Source organism: Oncorhynchus nerka, linkage group LG24 (genome assembly GCF_034236695.1).
Source record: "Oncorhynchus nerka isolate Pitt River linkage group LG24, Oner_Uvic_2.0, whole genome shotgun sequence".
Classification (NCBI taxonomy): domain Eukaryota; kingdom Metazoa; phylum Chordata; class Actinopteri; order Salmoniformes; family Salmonidae; genus Oncorhynchus; species Oncorhynchus nerka.
Genome location: NC_088419.1, coordinates 75574333 through 75591729, shown reverse-complemented (window position 1 = coordinate 75591729; position 17397 = coordinate 75574333). Strand labels below are relative to the sequence as shown.

Genomic DNA, 17397 nt, shown 5'->3' with positions numbered 1-17397 from the left:
TTTCCAAATAGCACCTCTTCCATATTTTGTGCACTACTTTTGACAAGGGCCTAAAGGGCTCTGGTCAAAAGTACTGCACTATATAGGAAATATGGTGCTATTTGGGACGAAGCCCATGATAATAACTACAGACAACAGTCAACAGCCAAACACTGAATTCTGATTGGTTCAGCATTTGGTCTGAATAACCTACAGGTAAATTCCAAAATAAAGGAAATAAATGAGGGATATAAAGTGCATTGAAAGCAGGGAATTCCAAACAGGAGTGGTTCCTGAACTTCTTCAGGCTAGGGTCTATTTTTCTCCATTTCCTGTCTGACTGACGTGCCCAAAGTAAAGTGCCTGTTACTCAGGCCCAGAAGCCAGGATATGCATATAATTGGTACCATTGGATAGAAAACACGTTGACATTTGTATAAATGTTAAAATAATGTATGAGACTATGACACAATTGATATGGTAGGAGAAAATCCAAAGAAAAACCAACCGCAAAAAAAAAAATTCAGAGCCTATGCTCTTTCAATGGAAAGCTATATATGCAATTCCAGCTCCCAATAGCTTTCACTAGATGTCAACAGTCTTTGTTCAAGGTTTCAGGCTTGTTTCTTCCCAAACGAGGAAGAATTTTGAGTTTTGGTACTAGGAGTCAGAGTTGGAAATCAGTCTGTGTGCGCGCGATGAAGAGGACGTGCACTTGCTAATTTTACTTTTTTATTGAAATAATTCTTTCTGTATGAAATATTATAGTTTAATTACATTTTAGAGGTACCTGGGGATTAAATAGAAACTTATTTTGACTTGTTTTAACAAAGTTTAGTGGTAGCTTTTGGATTCCTTTCTCTGCATGTTGAAAAAGTGATTTACTCAAATCGATGGGGCAAACTAAGCTGACTTTTTGGGATATAAAGAAGGATTTTCTCTAACAAAACAACCATGCATGTTGTAGCTGGGACCCTTGGGATTGAAAATCAGAGGAAGATTTTCAAAAAGTAAGTGAATATTTAATCGCTATTTGTGATTTTACGAAGACTGCGCTGGTCGAAAAATATTTTGATGTGGGGCGCAGTCCTGAACAATCGCATGGCATGCTTTCGCTGTAAAGCCTATTGTAAATCGGACAATGCAGTTAGATTAACAATAATTTAAGATTTTAACCAATTATAAGACACTTGTACAGTTGAAGTTGGAAGTTTAGATACACTTAGGTTGAAGTCATTAAAACTTGTTTTTCAACCACTCCACAAAAGTATGTTAACAAACTATAGTTTTGGCAAGTCGGTTAGGACATCTACTTTGTGCATGCATCTACTTCCAACAATTGTTTACAGACAGATTATTTCACTTATAATTCACTGTATCACAATTCCAGTGGGTCAGAAGTCTACATACACTAAGTTGACTGTGCCTTTAAACAGCTTGGAAAATTCCAGAAAATGATGTCATGGCTTTAGATGCTTCTGATAGGCTTACTGACATCATTTGAGTCAATTGGAGGTGTCCCTGTGGATGTATTTCAAGGCCTACCTTCAAACTCAGTGCCTCTTTGCTTGACATCATGGGAAAACCAAAGGAAATCAGCCAAGACCTCAGAAACAAAATTGTAGACCTCCACACGTCTGGTTCATCCTTGGGAGCAATTTCCAAATGCCTGAAGGTATCATGTTCATCTGTACAAAAAATTGTACGCAAATATAAACACCATGGGAACACGCAGCCGACAAACCGCTCAGGAAGGAGACGCGTTCTGTCTCCTAGAGATGAACATACTTGGGTCAGAAAAGTGCAAATCAATCCCAAAACAACAGCAAAGGACCCTGTGAAGATGCTGGAGGAAACAGGTACAAAAGTATCAACAGTAAAAATGAGTCCTATATCGACATAACCTGAATAACCTCAGCAAGGAAGAAGCCACTGCTCCAAAACCACCATATAAAGCCAGACTACGAATTGCAACTGCACATGGGGACAAAGATCGTACTTTTTGGAGAAATGTCCTCTGGTCTGATGAAACAAAAACAGAACTGTTTGGCCATAATGACCATCGTTATGTTTGGAGGAAAAAGGGGGATGCTTGCAAGCCGAAGAACACATTATCCCAACCATGAAGCACAGAGGGGCGGCAGCATCATGTTGTGGGGGTGCGTTGCTGCAGGAGGGACTTTTGCACTTCACAAAATAGATGGCATCATGAGGTAGGAAAATTATGTGGATATATTGAAGCAACATCTCAAGACATCAGTCAGGAAGTTAAAGCATGGTTGCAAATGGGTCGTCCAAATCTTTTATTTTACTAACAAATTCTTATTTTCAATGACAGCCTAGGAACAGTGGGTTAACGCCCTTGTTCAGGTGCAGAATGAACCATTTTTACCTTGTCAGCTCGGGGATTCAATCTTGCAACCTTTCGGTTACTTGTCCAATGCTCTAACCACTAGGCTACCTTCCGCCCCCAAATGGACAATGACCCCAAGCATACTTCCAAAGTTGTGTCAAAATGGCTTAAGGACAACAAAGTCAAGGTGTTGGAGTGGCTATCACAAAGCCCTGACCCCAATCCCATAGAATATTTGTGGGCAGAACTGAAAAAGCATGTGCGAGCAAGTAGGCCTACAAACCTGACTCAGTTACACCAGCTCCGTCAAGAGGAATGGGCCAAAATTCATCCAACTTATTGTGGGACGCTTGTGGAAGCCTACCCGAAACGTTTGACCCAAGTTAAATAATTTAAATGCAATGTTACCAAATACTAATTGAGTGTATGTAAACTTCTGACCCACTGGGAATGTGATGAAAGAAATAAAAGCTGAAATAAATCAGTCTCTCTACTATTATTCTGACATTTCACATTCTTAAAATAAAGTGGTGATCCTAACTGACAAATTTTTACCCGGATTAAATGTCAGGAATTGTGAAACTGAGTTGAAATGTATTTGGCTAAGGTGTATGTAAACTTCCGACTTCAACTGTAACTAGATGTTTAATATCCATAATTTTTCTGATTATTTATTTGAATTGCGTGCCCTCCAATTTGACCAATTTTCTTCCACCATCCACAAAACATGAAATATTGTAAAAGAATGGTGTCACATCCCTTCGATAGAGTTCAAGACACTTGTATAATCTATGCCAAGGCACACTGAAGCTGTTCAGGCTCGTAGTGGCCCAACGCCCTATTAAGAAGATTTAACTTAGTGTTTCCTTTATTTTGGCAGTTACCTGTATGAGCTCTGAAGAAAATAAATAAAGGCCGTATGAAGGATAAAGACTCTTTAAGTTGGTCAAATAAACCCACAGCAAGGAAACATGAGTGTGAGACTTCCTTTTTCATTTGTTTAATGCATGACCTCTCCTAAAATGTGGGAGATTACCACTATATCATAGCAGAGGGGAGGATTTTAACCCTATACTGGATGTATATGTACCATGATAGGTGATGGACCAATCAAATCCACCCAAGCTTATCTGTTTTTACAAATAATGTTTTTCAAAAGCAGGACTTGTAAATTGTGAGCTTGTTTCCAATTCAGTGACTTATTATGTGTCATTAATAACACCCAAAAATCATGTCAAATTCTATGTCAGATTGTGTATTCCCGTTAGAGGTCTATCTTTATCAAAAATACTGTTTTTTCTTCTAATGAAAAACATTTGATAAATAAATCCAGTCCCATGGGGTAAGCTGTTTGAGGAAGCAGTGTTCAATGTTGAAATAATACTTCCTGGCAATATCACCAAAGGGGAAAGACAGCCATCTTTAAAAAATAAAATCAATGCGGCCTCCTTGTGCACCCTAGTCAGTCTCCAACACCAGTAGGAGTAGAGAGGGAGAAAAGGAGGTCTGAGTTATAACTCTGTACCAGGGCCTTAGCAGTGTAGTCAGGCCCAGAGAAGCCCTTTATAAACCGGTTAACTTCTCCTTCAGCCCAGTGTTCACTGCAGGAACCAGGAACCATTTTATAGGAACCACTCAGGCCTGGCCTGAGCTATTCTTGACAGCTCTTTTTCACAATTCCCATGTCTGCCTCACAGGCTGACTACACTCGCATCGCGAGCGTAGCAAAATACATGTAGAAATGTATATTATTAAACGATTGCACCCACACTGTCTGTGTTGCCACGGGCTAAAATAGAAGTCAGTTCTATTTGTGACGCAGATTGCGCTGCAAATCCTGCCTCTCCCATCTCCTCATTGGTTTATAGAATCAGATGCCCACGTGCCATCTCCTCATTGGTTATACCCACGTGGGTGACTGAAAGAGGAACGAGGTCGTGGCGGTAATGCACCTATTTTATGAAAGTTGCCAATATAAAGTCAAGAGAAGAAAAGGCCCGGAAAGAGGAGAGATGACTAGAAACGATTCGGTTGGCCATTTTATGTGGATTAATTGTCGGAGTAGAGGACCTTTCAGGTAAAATAACAACTCAATGTTTATGTCCCAGGAAAATTAGCTAGCAACAGCAACAGCAAGCTAGCTAAATAGGACAAATTAGCTAGAAAGTGTAAGCTAGAAAGTGTAAGCTAACTAGATGAATTGGCATAAATGTTTAATGCTTTTCGACCAAATGAATATAATTGGTTCAGAGTTTATTTTGATACTTGCATGTCGTGATCGCGTTTGGTGTGGGGGACAAAATACATGTATGCACTATAGCGTATGCGCGCAGCCGGTTTGGGTTCCGTGTCAGACAACTGCAGACCAAGTTGGATTATGATATTGAATGTGATCTTGATTGTGATCAATAAACAAACCCTTGAATGTATGAGATATTACAGTGGCAGAGTGTTAGTTAGTTACACCCCTTGACTTTTTCCATATTTTGTTGTGAATTTAAAATTGATTAAATTGAGATTTTTTTTGTCAATAGTTTACACACAATACCCTGTAACGTTAAAGTGGAATAATGTTTTTCACATTTTTATCCATTTATTTAAAAAATCAACCCCTTTGTTATTGAAGTCTAAATAAGTTCAGGGGTAAACATTTGCTGAACAAGTCAGATAATGTTGTATGGACTGTGTGCAGTAATAGTATCTAACATGCTTTTTGAAAGACTACCTCATCTCTATACTCCACACATAGAATTATCTGTAAGGTCCCTCAGTCGAGCAGGGAATTTCAAACACAGATTCAAGACTAGGGAGGTTTTCCAATGCCGCAAAGAAGGGCACCTATTGGTATTTTGTGGAAAAAAGCTGACATTGAATATTTCTTTGATCATGGTGAAGTTATGAATTACACTTTGGATGGTGTATCAATACACCCAGTCACTACAAAGTTACAGAAGTCCATATTAACTCAGTTGTTTGAAAGGGATTTCACCATTGGGCCAATAGTGACTTTAAAACTGTTATGAAAATAGTTTAATGGCTGTCATAGGAGAAAACTGAGGATGGATCGAAAACATTGTAGTTACTCCTCAAGTGAAAAGAAGGAAGCCTGTACAGAATACAAATATTCCAAAACATGCATCCTGTTTGCAACAAGGCACTAAAGTAATATTGCAAAAAATGTGGCAAAGCAATTAACTGTTTGTCAAGAATACAAAGTGTTATGTTTGGGGCAAATCCAACACAACACATTACTGAGTACCACTCTCCATATTTGGCTGCATCATGTTTTGGGTATGCTTGTAATCTTTAAGGACAGGGGAGTTTTTCAGGATAAAAAAGAAAAGGAATGGAGCTAAGATGGAGCTAAGCACAGACAAAATCCTAGAGGAAAACCTGGTTCAGTCTGCTCTCCACCAGACACTGGGAGATGAAGTCACTATTCAGCAGGACCTAAAACACAAGGCCAAATCTACACTGGAGTTGCTTACCAATAAGACAGAGAATGTTCCTGAGTGGCCGAGTCTGTGGCAAGACCTGAGAATAGTTGTCTAGGAAAGATCAACAACCAATTTGACAGAGCTTGAAGATTTTTGAAAATAATAATGGTCAAATGATGAACAATCCAGGTGTGGAAAGCTCTTAGAGACTCACCCTGAAAGACTGAAGTCTGTAATCGCTGCTAAAGGTGCTACCACAAAGTATTGACCCAGGGGTGTGAGATACAGTATTTCTCTATTACATTTTCAATATGTTTGCAAACATTCGAAAAACATGTTTTCACTTTGTTATTATGGAGTATTTAATCCATTTTGAATTCAGGCTGTAACACAACAAAATGTGTAATATGTCAATGGGTAAGAATCATTTCTGAAGGTACTGTATAACAGTATGGTTTAATAGTATCAAGATCAGCTTGTTTGTAAAACTGCATGAACAATGCTTTGAAGGATGCTGGAGTTACAAACAGTACAATACAATACTTGTGTTGTCTTTTTCATATAGTCAATGATATAAAATACAAAATTGAGTTACTACTGTATCTCTACTGCAGCTTATTTCAACCAGCAGACAGGCATCATTGTTGTGATTGTGACCCTCCAGATTCATTCTCTACTGCCCAGAGTAAAGGAAGCCTCTTGGCACAAAACTAAATCCACTTAGTGGGCTGTGTTGATGGTACAGGAACACCAGTTAGCAGCAGACACCAGGGCAGTGTCCCAAATAGAACCACATTCCCTTTATAGTGCACTTCTTTTGACCAGAGCGCCCATGCAATAGGGTGCCATTTGGGACCCTGACCAGCAAAGCTATGATCACAGCTAGCCATAAGCAGTCAGTAACTTCCTTATTCCAGCCGCTCTGTACCACGATATTTCTGCACCACGATATTTCTGCACCGAGTGATAAAGACAGGCCTGTCCACAGACCAATGGAACTAGACTGTGTGGGGCCCCTGTCTCATCTCCACGACAGCGTGATGGTGGCAGTGACACGCGTTGGACTGCCATAGTGATGTGATTACTCCTCGCTCGGCGTAATCTGACATGGGTCACAGAGGTGGAGGCTATGTTAGAGAGGGAGGGAGATCAATCTGGCCCATTGAGTCAGGTAATAATCTGGTGTTCACACCTGATCACAACAACAACCCTGAACCTCTCAGAAAGACTGGATCTTTTAATCACTTGCAATACTGCAAGTGTTTACTTGAGTCTGCCTGGAGTGCCAGATGTCAAATGAACACCAACATTTGAATATGGGAAGGAGATTAAGGAGAGATTAAGGACACAGCACCAAAGTCAGCAACACCATCAACCACCTGACACACAAACAGCATGATTTAGTGGTAAGGAGTGTTATGCAGGCACATGGACATCTCCATGAGTAAGCGATATTGATCAGTATGTCCATTTCAAAAGATATAGGAGTGGAGGAGTTTGAGGATAGCCAGACATAAACCCACAAATGAGTGTATTTCTCTCAGTCTGTTTCACCCTCCTCATCATACCTTAGTCTTTCCAAGTGTGGACTTCCTGACTAAGGCCTGTGTGTGTGTGTGTGTGTGTGTGTGTGTGTGTGTGTGTGTGTGTGTGTGTGTGTGTGTGTGTGTGTGTGTGTGTGTGTGTGTGGAGGTAGGCTGAGGAAAATGTGAAGGCTTTACCTTCTGCTGCTCTGCTCTGCACATACACACCATATCTGTTATGACGTGTTGAAGCCCCAGGACTAGACGAGATCCACCATCTTCTACGCTCACCACTCTCTCCTTCACTCCTCGTCTACTCTCTCCTTCACTCCTCTTCTACTCTCTCCTTCACTCCTCTTCTACTCTCTCCTTCACTCCTCCTCTACTTTCACAGCTCCCTCCTTCACTCCTCTACTTTCACAGCTCTCTCATTCACTCCTCTACTTTCACAGCTCTCTCCTTCACTCCTCTACTTTCACAGCTCTCTCCTTCACTCCAGTACTTTCACAGCTCTCTCCTTCACTCCAGTACTTACACAGCTCTCTCCTTCACTCCTCTACTTTCACAGCTCTCTCATTCACTCCTCTACTTTCACAGCTCTCTCCTTCACTCCTCTACTTTCACAGCTCTCTCCTTCACTCCTCCTCTACTTTCACAGCTCTCTCCTTGACTCCAGTACTTTCACAGCTCTCACCTTCACTCTAATACTTTCACAGCTCTCTCCTTCAGTCCTCTACTTTCACAGCTCTCTCATTCACTCCTCTACTTTCACAGCTCTCTCCTTCACTCCTCTACTTTCACAGCTCTCTCCTTCACTCCTCCTCTACTTTCACAGCTCTCTCCTTCACTCCAGTACTTTCACAGCTCTCTCCTTCACTCCAGTACTTTCACAGCTCTCTCCTTCACTCCAGTACTTTCACAGCTCTCTCCTTCACTCCTCTACTTTCATAGCTCTCTCCTTCACTCCTCTACTTTCACAGCTCTCTCATTCACTCCTCTACTTTCACAGCTCTCTCCTTCCCTCCTCCAGTCATCCTCTACTCTCACCGCTCTCTTCTTTCTTCCAGTCCTCCTTTACTCTCTCCTCTTCTCCACTCCTCCTTTACTCTCACAGCTCTCCTCCTCTCTTCTCTCTCATCCCCTCCCTGCCTGAGCTCAACCTCAGGGAACAAACAGGAGTTCTGTCTAAAACAACACTGCTTTCTTATTCACATCCCTCTGATCCCAATCTTCCACATGTTGGCGTACAGTAAGGTGTGTGGGAGCAACGTGACACGAGCACGATTCTTCTGTCTTACGATCTATGAGTCAGCCTACAGTCAGCCATCAGCCATCGTCCTTCTCCTGAACACATCACACTCCATACACCAGGAGGTTGTCTTCACTCTGTACTCAGAGAGCACGTCTGTCAATCATATTGGCTGGAGCAGGACTAAGGTCCAACACAGACAGATTAGGGATGCGTTCCAAATGGCACCCTAGTCCCTACATAGTGCACTACTTTTGATCAGAGCCCTAAAAGTAGTGCACTATGTAGGGGATTGGGTGCCATTTGAGACGCAGGTAAGGCTGATCAGAGACCAGTCTATTACATGCTACAAAGCCCCCTGCCTGACTCCATCTCTCTATCTCTCTGTCCGCAAGCTATCTGCATATATCTACATCAGACTGATGTTAATCCCACCATTAATCTGATCCTAGATCAGCAGATACCGATCCCTGTTAACACCAATTACCTCAGCAACCAGCCACACTCCTAACAAGGCCTTTGGTAGTTCTGAGTATGTGTCCCAAAGGGCACCCTATTACCCCATAGGGCCCTGGTCAAAAGTTGTGCACTACATAGGAAATAGGGCGCCATTAGGGATGCAACCTGAAGCCTTGAAAAATAAGGCTTGGGTGTTTTGCGTGACAGCCCCCCAGATATGTTTGCTGAGCGAGCCAAGAAGAAAGCCAGCCAGCCTGATGGTATCTACAATATATCGTCTTCTAGTCCAGATAATGTGCTCCTAGGTGATTTGCAAAAACCCTGGCAGCAGGATATACTTTTGTGCAGATATTTCTCTATCAATTTGAGTGTGGATTAAATAATTGCTGTTGGACATCATCTTTAATCTTCCCACTGGCAGGAGATAAAAAACACATTTCACATAGAACCACCTACAGTAGCTTTAAAAATCAATTTCTGCAGATAGATTGTAAATTCATGGTCAGAATGCGTAATCAAATAAAATGTCAAGACACATTGTTGGCCCGGTGTAATCAGAACATCTAACAACTACCGGCAAATCACAAACTGACTTCTTGTTTCTATTTCATCAACCGAGCAGTAGGGTACCTGAAGGAGCCGGGCATAAAACACCCTCTCCATTCTGACATGCAACTAGGTTAGGTCCTCTGTGATAAGTAATGCACACATCCAGACATGGCTGGAATCTGCATGGACATACTGTATTAAGCAATGCTGACCAAGACAGAGAAACCCATTGTGGTGGGAATAGATGAAGAGAACAAGAGAGGAAGAAAGATAGAGGGTGTGTGTGTGTGTGTGTGTGTGTGTGTGTGTGTGTGTGTGTGTGTGTGTGTGTGTGTGTGTGTGTGTGTAGATTGTGTATGTGAGTGGAAGATAGAAAGACAAAGAAGATGATTGAGAGGGAACGACAGAGAGATCGAAGTGTATCCTACCTTCCAGGACGGTGAGTTTGGCGCTGGTGTTGATCTCTCCCACACTGTTGGTGGCAGTACACTCATAGATTGCCTCGTCCCTGTGGGTCCGCAAGGGCTGGATACGCAGGACAGACCCTGAACCATCATCAAACTCTATCACCTGAACACAAGGGTGGGTAGAGGAGAGAAAAAGCAATGAGACCCATGGTCGCCATGTAACTAATATTCAAAACGGATTTAAACAGTCATCTTAACAAGGCATCCCTTTGATCGCTATTTCATCAATACGTACAGCAACATCAGAGCCCTGGTGAGTACCAGCCCATTGAGCCCAGTGAATACTCCTGGTTTGATCATTGGCAGGGGGACTAATACAGGGCTAAGATATCTGCTACTTTCTATTTAGCTAGGAGGAACTGGGTTTATAACAAGAGTCTGCCTTAGCAGATCAGAAGACGCAAACCTGACTAAACTCAAACTCCATCAGTACTATTAATAAACCATCTCAAATAGAGACTACATCTTATCTAATCTCAACTGCAAAGGACCGCCCGGCATTGCATGACCTTGCTGTGGTCCTACGCTCCACAGGGAGTGAAGGGGAGTAAGTACGTCTGATCTGATACAATCACCCAATTAGAGAGAAGTTTATTAAATGAAATGAGTGAACAGCAGGCATTTCAGCAAGGCCTTTCAGGAAGCCAGCCTTTAAGGGTTAAAGAATCAAAGGTCAGAGGTCAGGGGAGAGGGTCTCCAAAAATTCCTTATGCTGCAGTGGAAAGCGGCAGACCAAAAGAGAACATTCCTGAACATTCAGTGGAGCACACCTAGGTTCAAATAGTATCTGAAATATTTCAATTACTTTGAGCGTTCACTTGAGCCTGCCTAGCGTTAGGGAATTAACGGGAATATATGGGAATTAACGGAAATATATGCAAATGAATATTAAAACCATTTAAATGTAGATGTTTTTTGTATTGGATATATTTACCATATAATATGGAGACAGAAACATACACATTTTACCTTGTCATACGTAGACATAATTACAAATGATTAAATCCTTCCAATAAAAAAAACAACAACAATTGATTTACAAATTGAACTTTAATTAAATGAGTTGACTCTTCACATGGGATGATTAAAAAGAAAGGGAATATTAAATGATCCCCAATGATACATTGCATCTCCCAAAAACGTTTTCAACATACATCTGTAAAATGATAGTCTAGAAACTAAAGCTTTGGTTGTCTTCCTCTCAGGCTTCCATGTCTTCTCCCTGGACCTCCTCAATGTCCACCTCTTGGACATCAGACTCTGAGGCCTCATCTTCACTGTCACTTTCCAACCTTGTTGAGGATGGCTTGTTGTCAGGCTCAAAAAGCCTCAAATTTGCCAAGATGGCCACCAATGAAATGTTTCAACCCTTGTATTGGTCAGCTTGTTGCTCTCTTGTAGAATGTATCCATTGTTTTCAGTGACATGATTTCCTTGGGGAGCAGATTCAATGCATGAGCAGCACAGCCAATGGGTATGATGTGAGGGTAGGACTCCTCCTCTTTAGACCAAGCAGCCTTCATGTTCGCAGCATTGTCTGTCACCAGTGCAAATGCCTTCTGTGGTCCAAGGTCATTGATGACTGCCTTCAGCTCATCTGCAATGTAGAGACCGGTGTGTCTGTTGTCCCTTGTGTCTGTGCTCTTGTAGAATACTGGTTGAGGGGTGGAGATGATGTAGTTAATTATTTCTTGCCCATGAACATTAGACCACCCATCAGAGATGATTGCAATACAGTCTGCTTTCTCTATGATTTGCTTGACCTTCACTTGAACTCTGTTGAACTCTGCATCCAGCAAATGAGTAGATAAAGCCTGTCTGGTTGGAGGGATGTATGCTGGACGAAGAACATTCATAAATCTCTTCCAATACACATTGCCTATGAGCATCAGAGGTGAACCAGTTGCATACACAGCTCAAGCAAGACATTCATCAGCATTTCTCTGACTATGTTCCTCCATTGAGTCAAAAACACCTCTGATTTCAGGAGGACCATGAGCTGTTGCTATCGATAAGGTGTCTAATTTATCATTTTCACCTTGAATGGAAGTAGAGGGACTTTTTTCACAGGTTGCTTGTTGTGAGCACTGAGGGAACTTTATGCACTTGGCCAGATGATTCTGCATCTTTGTTGCATTCTTCACATATGATTTGGCACAGTATTTGCAAATGTACACAGCTTTTCCTTCTACATTAGCTGCAGAGAAATGTCTCCACACATCAGATAGTGCCCGTGGCATTTTCCTGTAAAGATTAGAAAAAATGAGTAAAAAAAAACAAATACAATTCCATGTACAGATAAATAGTTAAGCAGTTAGATTAAACAACTTCTTCGTAAGATAAATGTTTTAAAATGAAACATGTATGGAAACAGGTGAATTAACACTCTTCCATTAGCAGGCTCAAGCGAGCTAAAACTCACATGGTAGCAAAAACTAACGATCAAAAATGGTTAACAAGTTAGAAATGATTTAAACACACTTTCCTGTAAGCTACTACTTACTAGTTAACAAAAAATCATGTATGTCATGTAAAATATATTCACCCCACCCAGTATTTTAATCAAAACTTACCAGAAAGCATGTAGTCCTTAGCTCAGACAGTGTAGTAGTGTGGGCTCAGTAGCATCTCATTAGTGTGCATTAGTGAGCTTGAGAATCAGCTGAACATGTGATGATAGAATGCACTGTGCATGCAGATGGTTGCAATTCCATTGAATTGGGGAGAGTTTAACCAAAATATGCCACAAGACCTGGAATTGCCTTATGTGTACACCACAAAAAAAAAGGTTAACTGTTATAAGCTAACTTTTTTGATGAATTCATGCAAAATTCCCCAAATCCAGGGCTTATCTTCCCATGGAAAAATTCCGGAAATTTTACTGGAAAGTTTCCGACCCTTTGCAACCATCATTTTAACCCAGGTCTGAAGTGAAGTCCTCTCCTCTCTCCCCCTGGGCCCACTGCTCTCCCACACCTCCACACCGACTGCACACAGAGCAGGGCTCAGTTTGAGGAGTGCCGTGCAGACAGATTAAAGATATTTCCTATTAATCACGTCAGTGTGAGCTGAGTGTCTGCATCTGTGGAAGGACCCATGTTGAGACCGCTTCACTTGAAACCATTTCTACTAGCTGGCAGCTAATGGGCCTCCCTGCTGCTACTGCTTTCAGTGTATGTCTGCCTGCCTGTCTGTCTGTATGCCTGCCTACCTGGCCTGTCTGTCTATCCATGTCTCTGTCTGTCTTTCTTGTCTGAGCAGGGTGGCATACATCGGCATTGCTTCAGATGCTGGAAGAAAAGGCAGACAGAGCGAGAGGAGGTGGTCACTGAACTGACACAGACAAACAGACTATGTGGTTGAGTGGTGCTTTGAAACAAGGATGTGGGCACGCCCACAGAATAAGAATGAATCTATTCATGTCATTTGGAAAGGACTACTATGTCTGCATGGGCTTCCTACAATGTTTCTTACCATTTCTGCACCGGAATGCTCATCCATTCTCATTTATGGTTGAGAATTATGTAGCTATGTAGCTAAAATCTGGTGCAATATCGTTATTGTCAAATAAAACAATGAAATACAATAGTAAAGTAGACCATGTACCTCAAAGCGCTGAGAACTGACTTTCTTGCCCTTCTTCATCCAGGTGATGCGTGGCTTGGGATCGCCCACCGCCTGGCAAACGAAGGATGCCACTCCTCCCGAAATACCTGTCTGGTCATCTGGAGATTTGATGAAATTGGGCATGCCTGGGAGAGAGAGAGAAAGAGAGAGGATAACTAATGTACATCAATCAAATTGACACCAAAATGCAAACATGAGCACAATGGGAAAAAAATCCCTCAGAGCGCAGATAATCAATTGCAGTATGGTTCTAGAAACATAAAGCCGTCGACTTTCATACACTATAAATACAAAAGTATGAGGACTACCCTTCAAATTAGTAGATTCTGCTATTTCAGCCAAATTGAGCACACAGCCATGCGATCTCCATAGACAAACATTGGCATCAGAATGGCCTTATGAAGAGCTCAGCGACTTTCAATGTGGCACCGTCATAGGATGCCACCTTTCCAACAAGTCAGTTTGTCAAATGTCTGCCCTGCTAGAGCTGCCCCCCGGTCAACTGTAACTGCTGTTATTGTGAGAAAATGTCTACGAGCAACAACGGCTCAGCCGCAAAGTGATAGGCCACACAAGCTCACAGAACGGGACCGCGAGTGCTGAAGCATGTAGCACGTAAATATCGTCTGTCCTCAGTTACAACACTCAATACCGAGTTACAAACTGCCTCTGAAAGCAAAGTCAGCACAATAACTGTTTGTTGGGACAATGGGTTTCCATGGCCAATCAGCCGCAAACAAGCCTAAGATTACCATGCGCAATGCCAAGCATCGGCTGGAGGGGTGTAAACCTCGCCGCCAGACGGATTCTGGAGCAGTGGAAACTCTGGAGTGATGAATCACGCTTCACCACCTGGCAGTCCGACAGACGCATCTGGGTTTGGTGGATATCAGGAGAACAATACCTGCCCGAATGCATAGTGCCAAATGTAATGTTTGGTGGAGAACGAATAATGGTCTGGTCTGGGGCTGTTTTTCATCGTTCGGGCTCGGCCCCTTAGTTCCAGTGAAGGGAAATCTTAACTTAACAGCATACAATGACATTCTAGACAATTATGTGCTTCCAACTTTGTGGGGAAGGCCGGTTCCTGTTTCGCATGACATTGCCCCATGCACAAAGTGAGGTCCATACAGAAATGGTTTGTCAAGATTGGTGTGGAAGAACTTGACTGGCCTGCACAGAGCCCTGACCACAACCCCATCAAACACCTTTGGGATGAACACTGACCCCGAGCCAGGCCTAATCGCCCAGCATCAGTGCCCGACCTTACTAATGCTCTTGCGGCTGAATTGAAGCAAGTCCCCGCAGCAGAAGAGAAGAGTGGAGCAGAAGCAGAAGAGTGGAGGTTGTTATAGCAGCGAATGGGGAACCAACTCCATATTAATACCCATAATTGTGGAATGAGATGTTCGACAAGCAGCTGTCCACATACTTTTGCTCATGTAGTGTATCAATCAAAATAATTTCACAAATGCAAAATACACACTTACTGTACACTGTTTTCACCGGTTTAACACAGTTGCAGCCGACAGTATTTTTTTAGTGACAATACGTTTGTGGCGTGCGTCCGTCTTCCGTTTACACACAGGTGTTCGGAGACGCAGATAGCTGATTAGCACAGCAATGCCTCTGTTTTCTGTAAACAAGCGCTGTAACATCGCTGATATGAAAGATATGTTCCTTATATTTCCAAAACAAACCGCATCGCTTGTGGTACTAACGTTAAGAACGAGCGCCGTGGCTCTTAGCAAAACTCCTCCAGCCAGAAGATACTATCGTCAATAGGCGCTATTTAGCATCTATGAGTGGGTTAGGTAGCATTGTGAAACAAAGTAGCAGGATCATTGGTATAAACCTGTATCAGACACGAGTCATACTCAAGGCACAATCTATTCTGAGGAACTCCCAGCATCCCTTGTTTGATTAATTGATGATGCTTCCCTCCCCAGAGCGCAGATACAAGCTCCCTAAGTTTAAAACGAGCAGGTCTACACTCTCCTTCATCACAGCTGCTACCTCAACAAGCTGTAGTATTATTGTGTACATATCGCTGTACATACTGGTTTTTGTGTATATTCATGTCAAGTGTTCATTGTGTTTAAAAAAATGTTTTTGCTTCAAAATGAATTCCTCCTCAGGATAATAAAGACTCTACTCTCCTCTGCTCTATTCTGCTCTACTCTGCTCTGTTCTGCTACTCCCTAGAAGGACAAAACCTAAGGAGGAATCAGAGAGGAGGCTGATCCTCTGCTGACTGTACCAAGTATACGATAGGACCATCAAGGCCAGACAGAGAGACAGAGAAAGACAACAATAACACAGGAGTAGGCAGCTCTGGGCAGGTTCTAGGGCTTTCACACTTCCCTACCAGTTAATGTTCAGGCAGTAACAATGTGTGTTTTAAAAACACGGATACCAAACTGCCTGCAGCCAAATCAAGTCAAAAAAGCCTGCGAACCAAAACCGTCCAGTGCTGTATTGTCCTTCCTGTCATGTGTTTGGTTGTTGCTGTACTTGACATACCACTTCCAGTGCCTGTAAGTCTCTCTCATTAATAATGATATGAAACTAGCAAATCAAATCAAACTTTATTTGTCACATGCGCTGAATACAAGAAGTGTAGACCTTACTGTGAAATACTTACTTACAAGCCCTTAACCAACAATGCAGTTCAAGAGGAGTTAAGAAAATATTTACCAAATAAACAAAAGTAAAATATAAAAATAATAAAAGTAACACAATAAAATAACAATAAGGAGGCTATATACAGGGGCTACCAGTACCGAGTCAGTGTGCAGGGGTACAGGTTAGAGGTCATTTGTACATATAGGTAGGGGTGAAGTAACTATGCATAGATAAGAATCTACATCTTAAATATGCTTCTCTATCATGCCTGACTAAATGTGGAATTAACCCAAACCCTGGAATTAACCCAAACCCTAGGCTTGACCATTTAGAAACAACAAGTCTCTCTGCCTCCCAAAAGGCTCCCTATCCCACTACTAAAGTAGTGCACTAAATAGGGAAAATAATGTCATTTAGGATGCAGTCTGTGTCTCCTATCTCAGAGGAGGGGGTATCAAACGGAACACAATTAACTGTCTGGGATGACACACCATCATATTAAAGCTCCATGGCAACAAACATTAGAGGGATAATGATGAGACAGAGATGTAATTAAATATTCCACTGAACTCGTCAGAGCACCACCGCTGCAGGCTAACACATGCACACACACACACACACCAGGCTATCACAAATATATGCCGACAAAACATACAGTATTCTGCCTGGGTTCTCTAACTACGTCTCTCCCCCCCCCCCCCCCCTCTCTCTCTCTGTGTGTACATGTGTACATGTGTATCTCGGTTCCTGGCAGTAGATGCATTATGCAGAGCTATGCCTGCCCTTGGGGAATCAGGCCTGTTTTCAGAGAGCAGGGGGATGTGTATGTCAGTGTCTCTGTGTTAGGGTGCAGTTACAGGCCGCATCCCAAATGGAATCCTATTCCCTCAAAATTGTGCACTTATTAGGGTCCGCTAGATGTAGGGGGTAGTGAGTAGGATTGAATATTTTCCGGTATTTTACAAATGTTTCATCCCAAGAATAAATCACTTTTCTCCCAGGTAACCCGGCAGTGTCATTCAAAAGCATTATAAAGCATATAAATATGTCTGGATTTGGTTGGAACTTTGATCAGCATGAACATTCTACCCTGACGCTACCTGAGCCTGACGAGCCATATATTAAATGT

General features: G+C 42.2%; 1 protein-coding gene across 9 annotated transcripts in view; it reads right to left on the bottom strand.

Moving 5' to 3' along the window:
• Positions 1-17397, bottom strand: part of LOC115108758 (receptor-type tyrosine-protein phosphatase F-like) — a 388031-nt gene that overhangs the window by 204008 nt on the left and 166626 nt on the right. For all 9 annotated transcript variants that reach the window (XM_065009146.1, XM_065009144.1, XM_065009145.1 and 6 more), the window contains exons 3-4: positions 13623-13768; positions 9978-10119 (exon numbers count right to left, since the gene is read on the bottom strand). In XM_065009146.1, coding sequence (XP_064865218.1) covers positions 9978-10119; positions 13623-13768 — 288 coding nt within the window. The remainder of the gene's footprint in view (positions 1-9977; positions 10120-13622; positions 13769-17397) is intronic.